A 19568-nucleotide genomic window follows, 5' to 3' on the forward strand; every position below is an offset into this window, starting at 1 on the left:
GGGCAACAAAAATCACAAAGCTTCTCTCAAGCAGAGTATTTTGGTGACATGAAATGTGGCTGAATTTTTGTTTTTGAGGGGAGGCTTTATAAAGTAACCATTTTATGATGCTTATTTATTCTGTGTGTCAGGAATCTGGACAGGGAACACTGAGATGCTTGTCTTTGCTTCATGACCTGTGTGAGCTCAGAAAGACAGAAAAGCAGGGATGACTTGATGACCAGGGGCTGGCCCTCACCAACGGGCATCTTCACTCTCACTGTGGCTACCTTTGGAGAAGATAATCAGTTTAAAGGACACAACTCAGGAACAGTCAAATGGAAAAGCTACATAGGGCACAGAGTAGGGGAGGGGTGCAAAGCTTCCATATGCCCGACCCCAACCCAGCACCTTGATGTGGTCAACAACCAGGACACTCCTCTGCCTGAATTTTTTAAAATGGACTTTATGTTTTTGGAATTCTGACAGAGGTAATTTTTCTGTTTTGTATTATAATTTCATGCATTTCTTCCCACAGTCTGCATGGGTTTCAAGAGCAGGTTTTCCCAAATTTGGAGTTCTTCTCTGGTCTTTCCCGTGGTAATAAAACATCCTGATATATGCAGGACAACCCAGACCTGACAAAATGCAAAGACAACAGCTGAAATCAAGAGTCATGGTTAGACTACTGCCTGGACGACAGTCCCAGAGCAAGAAGGGGATAGTAGTGACGTCCAAATAGGTCCCGGCTGTCTATCTAGAACAGCGACCCATACACACTAAGAGTACTCTGGCAGGTACAAGGTTGACCTAGAGAACCTCTGATGTGCTTCTCATGAGGTGCCCCTTCCTACAGAAACAATGACGTAACCAACCATAAATGGGGAATTTCATCCTAAGAAGTATGCCACTCACAACTCAAAGTTTAAGAAAGAGTTAAAAACTGATCCACAACACTATAGTGAAATTGCAACACGTTAAAAAAAAAAAAGAAAGAAAGAAAGAAAAAGTAAAGGAAAAGGAAAAGTAGAGGCTTTAACTCCTAAAAGAGAAATACATACCTTGTTCTCAGACAGGTAACAGTATCATAAAGATGGCAGTTTTCCTATATAAATGTGTAAAATAAAAACAATAGCAATAAAATCCCTCAAGTTACTTTCAGGAGCTAGATAAACCATATTTTTAAAAAAGAATGCTAACTCTGCCAGTTTTAAGACCCAAAAAATGTTTATAAACTAAGTTTAATATTAGGACAGACTGATCAATGGGATAGAACTGAAAGTCTAGAAACAGATTAATTGCATGTGAAAATAAAAGCAACATCATTGGAAAACAAACTGGTTTGAGATAGCTGCAGGGTCATTTTGACAAATTACATTCATTTCTCATACTATACATCATGGTAACTTCTGACTGACATGAATCTGAAATATAAAAACTATATAGGAAAAGAGGGGGAAAGTTAGTTAACTCCTCCCTAATCCAGGAGGAGAGAAAATTTTCATACCTCAAAAATCCAGAAGCAATAAAAAAAGGACTAATTTTGAATCTAGTTACATTTTAAAACATATGCAACTTTTATGTGGTAAATTCCAAAAAAAATGAGCAAAGAAAAAATTAAAAACTGGAAAAAATATTTGCAATTTATATTAATGAGTATATAAAATCCCATATAAAAGAATTTCTAAAAATACAAAAAAAGACCAAAACCTAGAGAGAGATGAATTGACAGTTCAGTGAAAGAAATATAATGACTCTTAACCATATGAACAGACAGATGTTCAACCTTACTCTTATGAGGAGGAATGCAGATGACATCTTTATACAAGAGCCTGGCTCCCATTCACCAGGGCAGATCTAGGTACTACCACTGTCAAATCTCCACTATGCCATTAACGGAGACCCATGCTGAGCCCCAACATAGCACCTCTCTAAAAGACACCAGCCAGTCAGTTGGTGGCAAGATATTTACAACAGACCCTTTATATCCTGGAATGGGCAACCATTCCTATCATCAGAAACATATAGCCCAGGTACTGGTTTCAGGTCCCCAGGACCTCAGCGATCACCACTAATGGAGGTTCATGGAGTATTTAATCCACAGACATGGAACCCCAAAAACATCATTGGACCAAGGGACCAGTTTTGCAGCAAAAGTGCCACAGTGTGTACCTGATCATGGAATTTAGGATTCTTTAACATACTGCAACACCCAAAAGCTGCTGACCAGAAAGCATGATGGACGGGTGCACTGGCCAAGGCATAGCTGAGGCATCAGCCAGGAGATGCTGTCTCGTGGGGAAGGGATGCAGTCCACCAAGGTGAAGTATCTGCTATAAATACTCTCTGGTGCTGTATTCCTAACAGGCAGAATACATAGGTCCAAGAACTAAAAATGGATATATGAGTATCCCTACTAACCCTCACCCCTCGTGACCAACTTGGGGGATTTGAGCTTGTTATCCCTTCAATTTTAGGTTCTATGGGTTTAGAAATCCTGGTTCCTCAAGGACTAAAGAGAGTTCCACTGAACTGTGAGATGTGGCTGCTGAGAACTAGGCACTTCTAATCAAAAAGCAAAAGTAGGTAAGAGTCAGTGGTGGTGGTACATGCCTGTAATCTCAGCAATTCAGGAGGCTGACACAGAAGGATCACAAGTTCAAAACCAGCCTCAGCAACTTAGCCAGACTTTGTCTAAAAATAACAAATAAAAAGGGCTGAGGATATGGCTCAGTGGTAAAGTGCCCCTGGGTTCAATCCCCAGTACCAAATTAAAAAAAAAAAAAAAAAAGAGGAAAGAAGAGGAGTCACAGTCCTAGCAGGAAGAGGCAGGACTGCTGTTATGAGGGCAGAGATGAATATGGCTAGCACCTAGGGTCACTCCTGCAAGTCATCTTGCACGCCTAATAATGAGAGTGAAAAGAAATGTGCAGCAGCCATGGCCAGAGTTTCATGGCCAGGAGCTCAGAATCCTCAAGGATGAGTCAGAATCACCAACCAGGTAAACCACCTATGGCAAGTACCAGTCACTATTGCAAAGGTAAATATATACATATACTCTCTTCCTGTGATGCAGCATAGGAAAGGTGAACTCCATCATGAGATGGCTCTCAGTCCCAAATCCTGGGGAAACCTTCAAAAGTGATGCAATCCAACTGGACACTGGAATACACCACCTAGCCCTTTTCTGGTCACACTGTCTCTTAACATACCAAGGACAAAATTTCAGGATCACTTGAGACTTAAGAAATGAGCAAAAATGACCCAAGGATATGAGATCAGGGTAGGAGAGTGGGGGAAGGAGAGCATGGAGGGAGGCAAAGGAGCACCCATGAATTTCTAACTTTTAAGGAAATTCAGTTTAGTCTTCTGGGACTAACTGGCTACTGGGAAAGTAAACAAAAACAATTGTATAAGCAAAGTAACTTAATATTGTTTCAGAAGACAAAAAGAAATCCTCAAGGGCTGGGGTTGTAGCCCAGTGGAGGAGTGCTTGCCTAGTATGTATGAGGCACTGGATTCATTTCTCAGCACCGCATATGAATAAATAAATAAAAAACAAGAAATCCTCGAGCCCAAGATCTGTATGTAAAGTAATTATATCAAACAAATATTGAACTTCAAAGTAGTCATCAGATGGAACTAGACACTCAGTTTAACCAAAATACTCCTAAAACGTCCTTCAGAAATACTACACAAGCCAGTGAAGTATGGAGAAATGAACACAGGTTTTTATCTTACACCCTTCCCCAAATCCTACTGAAATGATAGTAAACGGGGAAAAAAGAAACACTCAAGGAGAAGACAAACAATAGAAAAAAACAGCCAGCAGGTCAAACCACTGATAGACATTAGCATTTTCTCACATCCCTTCCTTGGGAGGCTCTGAGAGAATGTGTTTCACCAGAATAAGGGCAAAATAAAACATGAAAAATAGGAGATTCAGAAAGGAAAAAGTGAAGGGCTTTCAAGAATGGTCGTGAATAGACATTCCAGACTGACAGCCGTAAAGTAGGCCAGTTCAGACTGGAGCAAGGGACTGAGGACTCCAGAGATTACCTGACCTGAGCAATGTAATGTTCAGTAGAAGAGTTTGGGTGTAGGTTAATGACAGACGTACAGAAAAGTAAATGAAATACCTTGAGGCAGTTAATAACCCTAGGAAAACAAACAGTTGTACAAAAAAGGAGAAGGCTTAGCTATATATATAACACACAGTCCAGCAATGTAAACATGAATACTGACTTAACCAGAAGTGAGATATCAGTATATAGAAAGGACAAAGACAGGGAAGGCAGGGGACAAGAGCTAAATTCGCTTTGCCACAAAAGAAAGTAGAAAGAGGGCTGGGGATATAGCTCAGTTGGTAGAGTGCTTAAGCACAAGGCCTGTGTTCAATCCACAGCATGGCAAAAAAAAGAAAAAAAAAAAAAAGAAAGAAAGTAAAAAGATAATATCTACAACTAAATTTAGAAATTGAAGTGTAAGCATGTTATTTTAAAAATGAGATTAAATTTCAGAAGAAACACCTGGGGGAGTCAAAAGGGGCTCCTCCTAAAAAGCACAAAGGGTGAGGAGAGCTAAGGCAGGAATACCTCTTTTTTTCACTCAAAATCTAAAACCATTAGATGGTTTAAAGTATTGAGTTGTTTTTAAAACTATTTAACTGATTGTACTACATATATATCACATAAGAATATGGTATACAACATGCAGAATGTTCAGTGTATACTGTGTAAAATGTATTACAAAAATTAAAATCGAATTAAATGCAAAAAGAAAAAATATTCCCACAAAAAAGCATTTATAGCATAAATGTAACGAGATATTTGAAACTGTATAATGTAGACTCTGAAAATAATTCCAACAGGAGAGTTGTCATTTTCTAAGGTTATCACTTGGGGGAAAAAAATTTGAATGTGTATGTTTTCACAGGTTGACTCTATAAAAACATGGCCTAGTGTTGATGCCTGACATCAAGGACGAGTTAAAACTGGTATGTCAGGAAAGCCTTAAGTCCTTAGGTCATGCCGGATGACAGCTGAACCAGCTGGTAAAGCAGTAACTGCTTGAAAAAGCTAGAGTGATACCAGAAAGTGTGACTACACAAAGCAGAAGTGAGACAACCACCTCATCACACTCCACACCAGTTAGACTCCTACTCCATAATCAGCTCCCATCTGGCTCACAGTTTGAGAGAGTTGCTGGCAATTAGAAAGCGAGATGCTAAGGCACATGGCAGCATCCAAGGAGGCTGGGATTCCTCAGTCTAGACATAGAAAGGCAGGGATGAAATCTGTCCCCCAAAGTCCACTCCAGAGGATCATCCAACAAAAAGCTGAGAATCTCTGCAAGAGTGAAAGCAAATGGGCCCCACCAGGTACAGTGGTGCACACCTGTAATCCCAGCAACTGGGAAGGCTGAAGCAGGAGGACCCTAAGTTCAAGGCAAAAAAAATAGTAAGAGCTGGGGATGTCACTCAATGGTGGAGTACCCCTGGGTTCAGTCCCTAATGAAAAGAAGGGAGAGAGAAAGAAAAAGGGAGGGAAAAAGGAAGGAGGAAGAGAATGAATGGAATGGGATGGAAATACAAAAGGAAGAACTTAGGTCTTATGTAACAAACTTTCAGAGTGTGCTGGTTGCCCACAGCCCAGAAAAATTCTACCAAAGAAAAATGTCTAGTCTCCTTTACTGATCTTGGGGAGGCAGAGAAAAAGAACAGGAATCTTTCCAACCACATTCCCCACTCTTTCAATGGCACTGCCTTGAATACCGGAGAATAAACAGATTTCTCAAGATGCAAGATCTACACAAAGAAAGGAAACCCAATTATCATTTATGTTTATGAAAATGAACCAGGGAAACACTTGATGTTGCCTAAGGAAAAGTCAGATTGCAAGGATCTCCTTTGGTATATCTAATCCTTCACTAGTTTCTATAAATAGTCTAAGCAGCATGCACAATGTGCAAGACATCATGGCTATTTCAGAGGTGGCCTGAAGTGTTTAACTTCTACCTGCTTCAGAAGTACAGTGTCTGAGAAATTAAAAAACAATTCAAAAATCAATTCTCCAATACAGCCCTACCTCCCCTTTGGCTCAGAATTAACTGTTCAATTCCCCACAAACTGAAAAACTAGATTTGTTCCCTCTTTACCTTCGGTGCTGAGAAGAACATGGGGGCCACTCCCATAACTAAGGCTTTTAATCTTCTTTCCACATAAAGATTCTAGCTTCTTGGGTACAAGTGTGCTCTGGTTATCTCCAGTTCCTAGACAGTTACTATAGTTCAGTCCAAACACAAAGACCTAGAAAACAAATAGTTTTGTCTGGGTCATCTGCCTCAAGTTATATTAAAAGTGCCTTTCTCTACCCTGAAAGTGGAGTTCAATAGGTAGGAAGAGACGGATAAGGTTGCTAAGAAAAACTCAACCTCTGCTAACATTACTTAAGTTTCACAACATTTGTCAATTCTATGGGGCAGAGGCATATTAAAACAAGAACAAAAGAGAAATTTTATAAAAGTCCTAGTCTTCCTGAATCTCAGGTTCTCTTTATCCTGTAATCTTTTCTCGGTCTTCAAACCACATACTCGGAAGCCCAGTCCCAAAACTGAACTCTAGTGTTCAGCCTTACCTCATCATTGTCAGTAACATACAGTGCTTCATTGGCTGAAGTGCCAAAGACACATGCTTTCCGAATAGACGCAATTTCCTGAGGGGAGAGCAGAGTGAAGATTGGCCACTTTCCTACATCCACCATGACTCTGGCTTCAAGTGACCTAAAAATAAGCTGACATCTCTGCTGGAACAAACAGAAAGGATTCCAAGAAAAAATTAAATAATTGCTAAGTTAACCTTAAAAAAAAAAAAAAAAAAAACCTGTTAATGAAAGCTAATTCCAGAATAAATGAAGTACCTTTGATTAAATGGATCACTTGCTCTCCCCAGCAACGTTTTCAATCCTTGTTCCACCTTCAAATCCAGGCCTTTTCCTGTAACAAAAGCAAGACATACTAAAACCGGGCATTTGTCTTGTTCATTATCTGCTCCACAGGTGTTACATACAGTCAAAACAGCAAACAAGTAATGAAGAGAAGATAGGCTACCTGTACAGAACCAGGGCCTCTCTTCAGGGATGTTCCCCTCACCTACTGAGATAAAATTAAAGATGACAGATAAAACTAATTTGTCTAAAATAGTCAATTATCTAGTTGAGAGATAACCAACTAGATTATACAATCAGACAATTGTCTGTCTACTATTCTCTCACCTAGAGATTGTCTAATGTGTCTAATGTGTGTGGGTGTGGTTGTTCTGAAAATCAGAAGTACTGCTTCTATCCCCCAACTCTTTTACTTCCATTCCTAGGTACCTGAAATACCCAACTCCTTATAGAAAATCACTGCCATGTGAAGCCACTATTTAATGATGGGAATAAAACATTCCTCAGACCACCTAGATTAAGCAAAATTCTAAGGAGTGCTTGCCCAAGGTTTACCAGATGAAACCATAAAAGAAAGTATTATATTCTGGTTCTAATTTCTTTGAACACACTGTTTACATACAGACAGATCATATGTCACCCAAATAAGGCAATTCACCCCAACCTTGGTGTTGAGCTGATGACTACAGCCTTTGAGCAAATCATAATTAGCTTAAATGGTACCCTAGAGCTGGGTGCAGGGAACTTCATCTACTGAAGGAATTTTATGTAAAGAATCCTTCCTTGTTAGGGTTCAATTTTTCTAAGGTTAAAGGGGCTTTCTAGAAATTCCAGAGGTTGCACGAGCACAAGATCCTATCATGCAAGTGAACTTCCATTTTCACTCTCACTTCTGGAAACTGAAAATCAACAAAAATCGGAGTTTCCTAATGAGGGCCAGAACTCTTTGAAGTTCCGTCCCATTTACCCCTCAGAACACTAACCACAACCAAGAGAGGCAGACTCAAGACCAAGTTCTTTATGGCTGCAGCACCTCCCCCAGTATATGTAGAGTGCTTGGGAGCTTGAGTATACTTAACCAATACCTCATTTCCCACCAGCTACAGAGATTTTTCCCATCAGCACTTGGATGATGAGGATCAGGTGCTTATCAGCTCCAAGTATCACACCACATATTCAGTGAGGATTAAATACCCTCTGCTGCTGCACAGCAGACTCATCAAATAACATTTGACTGTTCTTACAGGTGTGCATGCGTGACTATGTATACATGGGCATGCACACATGTATGCTGTTTGTTAATGAGGACAGGTAAAGGATTTGGGGAGAGTAAAAATAAACATGGTAAGAAAAAAAAGTTGCTTCAAATGGTATAAAAGTATAGGAAAGTAATTCTCCCTACCAATCTTCTCTGATCTCTCCTCAAAAGCAACCACTATAACCAATTGTTTGCAATTCCTTCCAAAGATAGTGCATACTCATTCAGGCATATATGTATGCATGTCCGTGTGTACTTTATTTTAATTTTTTTAATTGTTGATGGACTTTTATTTTATCCATTTATGTATATGTGGTGCTATGAACTGAACTTAGTACCTCACACATGCTAGGCAAGTGCTCTACCACTGAGCCACAACCTCAGCCCTGTGTGTACTTTAAAAACAAAAAGGAAGTTTTCCCCCTTAACAGTATATCGTAGAAACCATTCCATATTAGCACGTGTAGAACTACTTCATTTCTTTCAACAGTACTATATAATTTCAATACACGATTTAACAATTTGTTTCCTACTGAGAGGTCTCTGAGTCACTTCCAGTCCTTTTCTGGAACAATACTACAATTATGGCTTGCATATGTTATTGTTTAAATGTCCTATTTTATAATAAATTTCTAAAATTTCCAAAAATGGAATCGCTGGATCAAAGTCTAATGGCTATTTTACCCTTGATAGCTATTTCAAACTGTCCTCTAATGAGTAGTACCAATACATATAAAATCACCATCAGTGCAGGACAGCATCTATTTATGCTTCATTTATAACTATTCTTATATAATTATCTTAAAAGCTCTTAAAATTAAAAAAAAAAGATGCCCCTCAAATGGCCTGCCCTTGTCTCTTACAAAACAAATGGGGAGTCACAAACAATAATAACATCTATCAGCAACAGATAAATTTCAAGAACGCCCAGAAGTACATCAGACTATCAACCATACCAAATTAGTCTTCAACATTTAAAATTTTACAATACAGAATTAGCCAAAAACATAAGATTCACAACACTTTTAAAACTACAACACAAAGGGATACCATTCAAAACCATAAACTTCCTGAGAATGGTACAATTATTTTGAAACCATTAATCAGAGGCAACTCTGCCCGAAGGGTTTGGTAATCTGCAAGATGAGGCTAACCTTCATGACAGTTTATTATATGAGTTGAGTTTACCCATGACTAAATTACTTGAAGTTTTATTTTACAAGGTGTTTCTCCAAAGACTGGTAATTTAAGAGTCTATATAAAAAACCGCTCATATGTCTTATACGTGCATATTTATCCTAAAGAAAAAAGAGCATCGCCAAGTCCTTGGCATTGCAGAAGGGAACAAGCACTGAGGCCTTTTTTACTTTTTTTTTTTTTTTTTTTTTTAGGTGGCGCTGGGGATTGAACCCAGGGCCTTGTGCTTGCAAGGCAAGCACTGTACCAACTGAGCTATATCCCCAGCCCTACGTTTACTTTCAACCAGTCGGTGTGACATGCACTTAAATTGTTTAAGCCTGACTCCCAAAAATCTCTGCTAGCTCTAAAAGTCTATAATTTCATATTTAAGATATAATAAAGCAGCTTTGGACAATTTCTTAAATGCACAAGAAGAAAGGCAAAAATGTTGGCCAAGCAAGTAATTTCTCCCAGCAACATGATCAGGCAAAGCAAATGAAGAGCAGGAAAAAAGAAACAACTATCAACAATCTGCCTTCCTGCACTGTGGGAGGCTGCTTCATATGTTATTTCCTTCAATCTTCACGTTAATCTCATAAGGAGATAATAATTCATTCTTAGTAGATAGAAACTGTGGCTCAGAAGTGAAATGACCAGCCAAGGTCACATTGCAGAAAGTGGCATAGTCAGGATTCACTCCCACCCCAAAAATTTTATTGAGAACATCAACCCTGGCCTCCCCGTAGCTAAACTTCTCCAACAGTACTTCCTTTTGACTTTAAAAGAGATAGAGCCTCTTAGAATTTTCTAGCATATACATCAATCCAAACTAGACCCAGAGAACTACTAAGATGGCAGGTATCCCAGAGCATGATTGATAATCATTAAAATGATGAGCGATAATTAACATGTCAATCATTCATTACTTCCAATGTACTTCACTAAAAATGTTTTTTGCTAGTCTTTTCCATATTTAATCTAGGAAAGACTTTCTCATAAATAGCATTAATATGTTCAGTCCTTAATTGTCACTCATGCATAATTAGTAGGTGAACTGATGATTTTTTAATGCATAGAGATAAAACAAGGGAAGAAAAAAGAAACAAGCAGAGGTAAGAGAGGAGTTTAATACCCTCCACCCACGTGGATCTCCACATATTCTTTGGCACTGGAAAATATATTCTGTTCCCCCCGACACTTGCTCTAAGTCCATTAGCACTAAAGATCAATATCCCACTCCCAGGGATGGCTTTTCATAGCTACAGTGCGCCTCAGAGAGTCTGTGGCATGGGGAAGAAAAGGTTATTTTATTTTATACTCTAAAAGGCAAACAGCCAAGACGACAGAGAACTTCCAATTTTAGAAATCTACATTTAGAACTAGAGGGCTGAAGGAGTACAATAGCAACCAAACTTTCGATACCTCTAAGAGCAATATTTCACTTTCCCCGGAATCAAGTAATTAAGGGAGGATGAGGGAGGATTTTATTTTACTGACCTAGCAAATATATATTTGAATATGTTTACAGAGTTTAAGAAACAGACAACAGAGATAAATAGAACAGGAAAACTTTCTGATGAAATATGGTCTCAATATTAATATTAGTGATTATCTCTAAGCATGTGACTTTCACATAGACAATGAATCCCCTCCCCCATTCTAACTAGAATGTTTGGCACAAGGAGACTGAGGAGCAAGACTTTAACCTCTGGACCTGTCTTCTGCTGACCTAAAAGATTTCTAAGGAAAACAGGTGAGAATCAAGTAAACAACTCTTCAGAACTGGTTAGCACCAAGATTCTGACTCCTCTTTTGGTATCACCTGTGGAACATGAAGTGAGTTTACATCGTTCCTTATCATAAAACTGATCCTCAGGGAACCACAAGGACTGAATGTGGACCAGTCCTTTCAAATGGTCAAGACATTCTTCAGCATACCAGTTTAAAGCCAGGCTTAAATTATTTGAAAAAGCATTGTCAGATATGAAAAATAATTTTTTAAATTACAAAACCTTTTAATTACTCACATGTACAATGAAGATTCCACACAGAAGTTTGTTTTCCTAAATTGAATGGGTGATTTTAGTTATCAGTTTATGTTGTAAAGCTGCCTTACAATAAGAATGTATAGTTAATCAGTTATTGATAAAGTCTAAAATGCCTCACAAAAATATTAACATAAATATATTTATATAATATATAATATATAAACATATAAATAATGTGAACAAAATAATAGCACATATTACTAATTCTCCTGTAATCAACCTAGATATCAAGAACTCTGGGTGATACATATTAATGTATTAAATGGTAAAAATATATGCAAAATAGTGACAACTATACAAAAATTATATATCCCAGAAAACTGTTGTACAAAAGTCTAAAATTCTCAATATTTTAGCAGATGATAAAATGTAAAGCCCTTCCTCAGTAAAGAGCATCTGGTTTCTTACAAGAAAAAGGATTCCTCAGAGCATGCTTCCTTTGTGACCAATGGAAGTTCTTATTTGAGCAAAAAAGATTTAAGGATGTGGTCATCTTTTTCTCCATTTCTGAACACATTCTATTTCAATTCCAGGAACACTTTCAAATAAAAGAGTTCTAGGGTTTGGGTTCAACTTTTTGATGTACAAACTTGCAACTTAATGTCATCCACCTATACATTAGCAAAAGCAATTCAAAAAGCTTCTCAAGTTACAGAAGAGTCTAATGCTATCCACACCAGTCTTTCAACTTATTCTGATGGGCCCTCTGGGAATGAGCAGATGCTACAACACTGATTCAGACACCAAATATAATTCCCAGGTTAAGATAAGCCTCTGAAATTGAATCAGTCTTGAACATTTTAAAACACAAAATACACTTCAAAACTGTTGCACCATTCTATGGTCTAAGGACTGCAAATAAGATGCAAAGTTTCAAAGATTTGCTGAGACACTAATTCTGATACAGCCTCAGCTGCTAGAACAGCTGTCATCCACTTCTCTCTTCTGCATGCTCACATTTGGTAAGAATAAAAGGGAAAGAATGTCCAGAATCTCAACAAATTCCACAAGAGTGAATCTGAGAATGTAGCATTCTCCAAACTCAACCAGTTTGTCATCATTCATAAGGATGCAGCTGAAGCAATCACACTACCCTACTACCTTCATTTAAACACGACTTTGGTCTCAGAATTTCCCAACACTGATTGTGATTACCCTTTGCCTCATTAGTTGAGTTCAAAGTCAATATGCTTATTTACAAGGAAAACAAAAGGACCTACAGCTGTCAATTCCCAACAGACAATACATGATTTGACTTGAAGCACAACTTGCAGTAATGGCCTTTAGAAGCATTTCTTCAGTCCTATCATACACGGAGTTGCTTTTATCCCACTGTACAGTATTCAGCAATTCTAGGACATGGGAATCTGGTAGCTTATTGTAAGTGAAGAAATAACCCTACTGAAATCATGTGTTCAGATTGGAATAACAAGCAACCCAAGTTCCAGCAGTATTAAAAGAAAAAAATAACACATCCAGGGGTGTGAAGCTGTGATCCTATAAAAGTACTGCCTTTATGGGATACTTTTCAAAAGAAAATCAGGAAGGAAATCTCAATGAGAATGCTTTCTATGGCTTTGTTTTCTGTGGCAAGCATATAGGCATAATAAGACAGACTACATCAAAATAGATGGGTTAAAAGGTTAAAGAAATTGAAATGGACAGAACACAGTATTACATTTTATTTTTTCTAATGAGTTCAAGGCTGGGATGGAGGGGTCAAGTTCAAACTTACTTATGGTTTCATGAAGCTTTCCTATGTGGGTGTCCTGAAAGTAATTTTGTCTACTAGTCTCCAGCTAAGTGAAAAGTATCCAACTGTACCCTGCAATGAATGAAAGCCAAACTCAAAATCCAGCAATGGACAGACAAAACCATACTCTACTTATTCAATAAATGTTTACTGAATGTCATTAGGTAAACAAGACGGAGCTGACCCCAGAGGCTGCCCTCAGCAGAGCTTACCTGCGGTAGAAGCATCTAGACACGTAAGAGACACTCATGACAGTGTGCCACTGCTCTGATGCTGGGGTGCAGGGGTTGAGAGGTTGTGGGAGCCTGAGAAATGGCAAGTGTGCTTCAACTACACACTTGAAGAGAGATGACACCTCTAAAATAAGCATACATGCCAGGTCAAGGTCTGATGGAAGGACTCAAAGTGAGCATGGCTATAGACAAGCAGCTCAGGCTTTATCCTAGGAGCCACATGTAATCCCTGAAGGGTATAAGCAGGGCATGATCAGATGCAGGTCTGTAAAGATTACTCTGTCTGAACATGCAGTCTAGAGGGGGTTGAGGAAAAGTGCTTCAAGGGAGTCTAAATGGCTACAGTAAGCCAGGAAATAAAGGATGGATCCTACCCCAGGGAAAGGGAGAACACTGGACAGGAGGGAAGTTCAAAGAATTCTGTGACTAAATGGGAGGCAGGTACTGGGCAAGAGGAAAGGCAGAGCCAAGGATTACCTGGATGCTTGGTCTGAGTGTGTGAGTGGACCTCACTACCACTCACTCAATGGAGAATACAGTGGGTACCAAGGAATGAGGAGCTCCATTCTGGACATTTTAAGTTTTGGGTACTAGTGGGATATCAAAGTGCACACATCCCAACAGATTGATTTACAAATGTGAAGCTCCTCAGGAAAGAGATCTGGAGTGGAAATTTGAAAATCTGGCGTGAGATCAACCAGGGAAAAGTGTGTGAAGTGAGAAGTACGGACAATCATGGGCAGAAAGTGAAGAAACTAACAGGAAAGGGATAGGGTGTACCCCACAGAAAAGACTATAAAGGAAAAATGGAGGAAAACCAGCAGAGTGCAGTGTGATAAGTTACATATTGAGCATCACCAGCAGGAAGTACGCCAGCATCCAAAGTTCCCGAGAGACCAAAGTCAGGGCTGAGAAATGTTTATAGCTCTAACAAGGAGAATTACTGATGACCCCAATGAGTAGTATTTGTGAGGCTGTGGGTGGAAGAAGCCAGATTGCAGTAGCTTGAGCAGTGTGTGAGAGGTTAAAAAAAAAAAAGAAAGAAAGAAAGAAAACAATGAGCATAAACAACCTGTTCCAGAAATCTGACTGCCAAAGAAAATAGAGAACCAGGGTAGTAACTGTGAAATAAGATGGAGTTGAGAGACATTTTTTTGTAATCTTAAACATTAGATACCTGGGAAGGAGCCAGCAGAAATACCAAAGATAGAAGAGGTCAAATGTGGTGGTACACACCCATAATCCCAGCAACCAGGGAGGTTGAGGCAAAAGAATTGAAAGGTTGAAGCCAGCCTGGGCAACTGAGAGAGACCCTGTCTCAAAATAAAAATTTAAAAAGGCTGGGGAGGTTTGGCTCAGTGGTGGAGTGCTTGCCTAGCACCTCAAGGCCCTGAGTTCAATTCCCAGCCCCACACACAAAAAAGGAGAGGTTAGGGATATAGCTCAGCAGCAGAGTACCCCTGGGTCCAAAAAAAAAAAAAAAAAAGGGCACAATAAGAGAAGATATAACAACTATATAAGGTTCTTGAGAAAGCAGCAGATATGTGAGAGAAGCTACAGAAAGGGGAAAAGTATTCCATCCAACACAAAAGGAAGAGAAAAGGATGGAAATGGATGAAAAACTTTAAAGGCTGCAGAGTCAGATGTTGGAGATATACTCATTCACATGATCAATGCTTTCTCTCTTTTTACATACCCACCAGTAACACAGTAACATGAGTGTTCCAATTTTTACATGAGGGTTCCAATTTTTCATACCCTCACCAACCTTTATCATTGTCTATTTACATTACAGTCACTCCACTGTTTGAGATGGTATCTCAGTGCAGTTTTGATTTGCATCTGGGAGCATTCTCTTCAGAGGTCAACTATTTTTCCCTGTGAGGAAAGAGGTAAGGCTTTCTGTTGGAAGAAAGGAGGTAACAAAATGTAAAAAGGAATAACCCAGAAGGGGAAAAAAAATGTTTGGAGAAGTCTAAAACAGTCACTGGGCAAGAAGAGCCCACAAGGCTTGAGGTAACCTCTCATGTCCTGAAGAGATTTTCTTCTCCAGGAGTTCTTTGAAAGTTGTTCTAACCAGAACTGGAATAAAGTTGCTCAGAGAATGCTTTCATTTCACAGCAGTAACAGAGTGCTCCTGAAAAATCTCATCATTTTGTTTAAAGTCACACCAGAAATGACACTATGCTTAAGATTCACTCATCCTGAACTGTGAAAATGAAGTACCTCTCAAACACATGTTCACTACAGATCGGACATCTTTACTGTAAGAATTTTTAACTACAACCAATGCTAACTTCATCAAAGTGCAAAACAAACATCACACATCCATTGTTTCAATAACAGGTCATTCTGTGCCTGCTTTGACAGCACATATACTAAAACAATGGGTCATTCCTTTAAAACACCTTCAGATAATCATATCACAAAGTGTTTACTTATACCGGTAATAAAAATCACATATGCAATAACCAGTAATACAAAAGAAAATGATTTTATTTAAGCAGTTACCTGGTATATACACAGTCTAACTTATTCAACATAAGTACATTCCTATGTGACATAAAGATTAGTATAGAGATTTATCACTAAAGTATACTACTACATACATTGACCACAATTTTTGTGCTCAAGTTTTACATCTTAACACTAACTTATACTGTGACCCACATTGATACCAAGGGTTACTTATGGTAAAAGATGCTGCTGATTCAATTGTCTATTGCTGAGTAACTCGCCACTCCAAAATTCAGTGGCTTAAAACAAGAGCAGTGTATTTTTTCTCTTGAATATGAATTTTGAGTGTATGCACCTAGAGTAACTCACTAGGGCACAGGCAGTGGGAATTTAACCAGAGTTAAAACAAGCCTCACTCACATGTGAAACAACCTCAGTGATTCTTTTTTTTTCTCCACCTACTCTAGACCAAGCTTCTATAAACATTGACTGGCTTCTAAGACAGTGAAAGCTAAAGTTGTCATGCCTCTTAAGGACTATGCCCAAAATTGGGACATTATCACCTCCACCACCTTCTATTGGTCAAAACAAGTCAGAGGGTCAATCTCAATACAAATGAAGCAGAAACAGCCTCTATCTCCTGATTGCAGGAGCTGGCAGTCAAGTACAGTGATGGGAAAATTGTAGGTGGTAGTCATTTTTGGAAACAATGTACTCCAATTGTAAACAATACCACAGGATATCTCCACTGTATTGAGTTCAGGACTGAAGCACTTGAGAAGGGACTGACTTTGTCTATTTCCAAAACTATTAACTTTTTCTTAAGTTTCTGAAAGTATACCCCAGCAAAGAGCTGACCATGCAGAACGCTAATTTCAGGAAACCCATGGGATCTTCTTTTCTGGGACTATGAGAAGGACATACACCATCTTTTAGAAAAGGTCTAAGCATGGGTTCCCCTGGATGAGATCCATCACTTCCTGAAGTTCTTTCACACCTTACAATTTATTATGTACACAAGTATGATCTCATTTTAAAAAGAAAATCTAACACACATTACATATAGAAGCATTTCTTGCTATTAAAACTCCAGCTATCTAAACTATGAAAACTCAAGTATCAAACAGATTTGGGGAGCTTCAAAACTCTTGCTACTGGCTCTCCTAAATTTAGGAATGAGCTGGATTTAGATATCAGGACATCCCTTACAATCTGAAATCTCACAACCTAATAAATGTGTATAGAAAAAAAAGTTCTCATACTCTAAACATTAATTTATCTTTAGGTAGTATAATTATATGCCATATACATTCTTCTTTATATTTATCTGCATTTCTAAATGTTCTTCCATTCTTTGCTCACAAAATTTAAAAAATAAGTCTACACTGTGAACTAAATGTTCTTGGAAACTTTTTAATTGAATTAATGTTGTGGGTCAAAAATAATTGACAGGTAATCACTAATTGATCTCCTCTAGGAAGTCTATTCTGGTTAAATTCAGCCAAAACCCAACATATTCCTATTGTGCATTACTCAACACATACAAAACATGCAACATTTTTAGTTTTTTTTTTTTTTTTTTTTAAACCACAGAATAAAGCTAGGCATGGTGGCCCACACCTGTAATCACAGCTAACTCTGAAGGTTGAAGCAGGAGGACTGCAAGTTTCAGGCCAGGATCCGTAATTTAGTAAGCAAAATAAAAAATAAAAAGGAATGGGTCAGTGGTAGAGTTCCTGAAAATTAAGATAAGGCCAAGCACTTGCTGGAACGTACAGGTATTTTCTAATTTTAAAAAACTTACAAGAATTTTTTTTTTTTAAAAAAACTACAAGTTTAGCAGGATTGGTGGCACACACCTATAATCCCAGTAATCCCAGTCACTTGGGAGGGTAGGGCAGGTGGGGAAGGAGAATCCTGTCGGTCTACCAGTTGGAGACCAACCTGGCAACACGGTGAAACCCCCTCTCTAAATAAAGGAATGAATGTATGAAGGTACAAGATTGATAGCTTTGGTTTTTATGGCTATTCGTTTTCTTAAATTGATCACTTGAATAACACATAAAAATCACTTGCAGAAAACTCCTTAAACGTTAATAATACACAAGAGAAATACCCTAGAAGAAAAAAAGGACCTGTTTATAAGTTCGAACACTGACTGGTATTCACACAATGCATTGAAAACCATGCCACGGATGAAATGCTATATTAATAGAATCTAAATATACAGTTACATACTCAACCCAGAAAGCAGTTCAAAGGGGTGAAATTCATCCAGTGCTCACTTCAAACGGCCACGCTGAAGTTTAAAGCACACTACAAACTGCCCTCAGGATTCAACCATTTTTCCATGCCTTCGGGCATTATTTCCAGGCGAGGTTCAGATGTTAACCCACAAAACACACCAGTTTCAAAACTCAATATTTGCCCTCTATGCACTTTCATCCTCCTCATAAGCGAACAGGGCAAAGAAAGCATGATACAAGATTGTTTTATAAAACTGTACCTAGCTGCAACGAGTTTTGCAGCAGATGTCTCACCTACTTATTTGCAGGAGAGACTTCATAAAAAGAACCGTGTGCTCGACGGTCATCTTAAAAGAAAGCAGGTAGTTTTTATCATGCGCAGGACAGGTAAAATCCATTCAGTTTACCACACTGTTCCTGGGTACATGTCCCAGTAATAGAGTCCCCCTGTCCCCGCTTTTGTGGATTCTTTGTCGCCGGGAAAGCCGAGACTACAGCTTGTGACAACACGACCCTCGCGCCCTAAGGAGGAGATGCCAATATCCGGGCAAAGACCAAGTGGAAAAGGGGAGAGTCAGCCGGGTGGTCCCCCTCTCGCAACAAGGCGCCAGCGCAGTGACACTACTTCAGCTGTGGGCAAAAATAACAAACAAAAAAATACCCGCGTCCGTGCGGCTCAAATCAGAGAGCAGGACAAAACTTTCGCTCTCCTCTCCCACCCCAGCCTCCTCTCGGCAGGAGGAAACAACAGCTGAGGTGCCAGAGAGCCGGCTCCGAACGCAGCGCCCGCGAGCCCGGGAGTCCGAGAGAGGCGGGGAGGCGGGAGCGGGCAGGAGTAACGGGGCACACCCGGCCCGGCCTGCGGGAAGGGAGCCAGGGAAAGGACCGAGGCGGGGGAGGCATCGCGAGCGCGACCCGCACCCACCGCTACCTGCGAGGCCTGCCACCGCCGCGCCGGCCGGGCCCAGGCTCCCGAAGCGCCGCTGAGCTCTCGGAAGCTCTGCCAGCCGCAGAAGCTGGAGAGAACACCGAAGCCGACCGGCCGCGAAGGGGCGGAGCGCTAGGGCGCCGGGCGCGCAGGTCACGTGGCCCGGGCCGCTCACGTGACCCGGTGCGGCGCGCGCCACGCTGCCGCCCACCGGCCCTTACCCCCGCGCCCGGCCCTTTAAGCCCTCGGCGCATAGGGCTGGAAGCACCCTAGAAGTCCATCGGTCACGTGAGGCCAGCCCTGAATCTCTATAAAGTGTGGTGGCTGCGGCCGGGTCTCACGCTTTTGTCCCTCCGGGGAACCGGGGACGCGCGAAGCGCGGGCTTCAACTCTCCTTTCCGGCGGCTGGACGGAGGGGAGGGCACCCCAAGGGAACTGGGACAGAAAAGCGACCCGGAAAGCCAGCTCCCCGCCCGCTGTAGGGCGGATCTGGCCCCGAAGCACTGCCCAGGTGGTACTGCCTGGGAAGTGGGGCCTAGGAGA

At 40.1% G+C, this 19568-nt stretch overlaps 1 protein-coding gene across 5 annotated transcripts in view; it reads right to left on the reverse strand.

The window, feature by feature from the left end:
• Positions 1-19147, reverse strand: part of RCBTB1 (RCC1 and BTB domain containing protein 1) — a 39573-nt gene extending 20426 nt beyond the window's left edge. Inside the window, exons 1-5 of one of the 5 annotated variants that reach the window (XM_079137667.1) lie at positions 19029-19140; positions 17472-17510; positions 6897-6972; positions 6615-6779; positions 6136-6286 (exon numbers count right to left, since the gene is read on the reverse strand). In XM_079137667.1, the coding sequence (XP_078993793.1) occupies positions 6136-6286; positions 6615-6740 (277 nt within the window). In that variant the 5' untranslated portion in view covers positions 6741-6779; positions 6897-6972; positions 17472-17510; positions 19029-19140. Of the gene's footprint in view, positions 1-6135; positions 6287-6614; positions 6783-6896; positions 6973-7086; positions 7106-17471; positions 17511-19028 lie in introns of those variants that run through there. The other 4 variants (XM_079137670.1, XM_079137666.1, XM_079137669.1 and 1 more) reach the window with 4 other exon arrangements.
• Positions 19148-19568: the final 421 nt, after the last annotated feature.

This window comes from Sciurus vulgaris (genome assembly GCF_902686455.1).
Source record: "Sciurus vulgaris genome assembly, chromosome: 4".
In the NCBI taxonomy this organism is placed as follows: domain Eukaryota; kingdom Metazoa; phylum Chordata; class Mammalia; order Rodentia; family Sciuridae; genus Sciurus; species Sciurus vulgaris.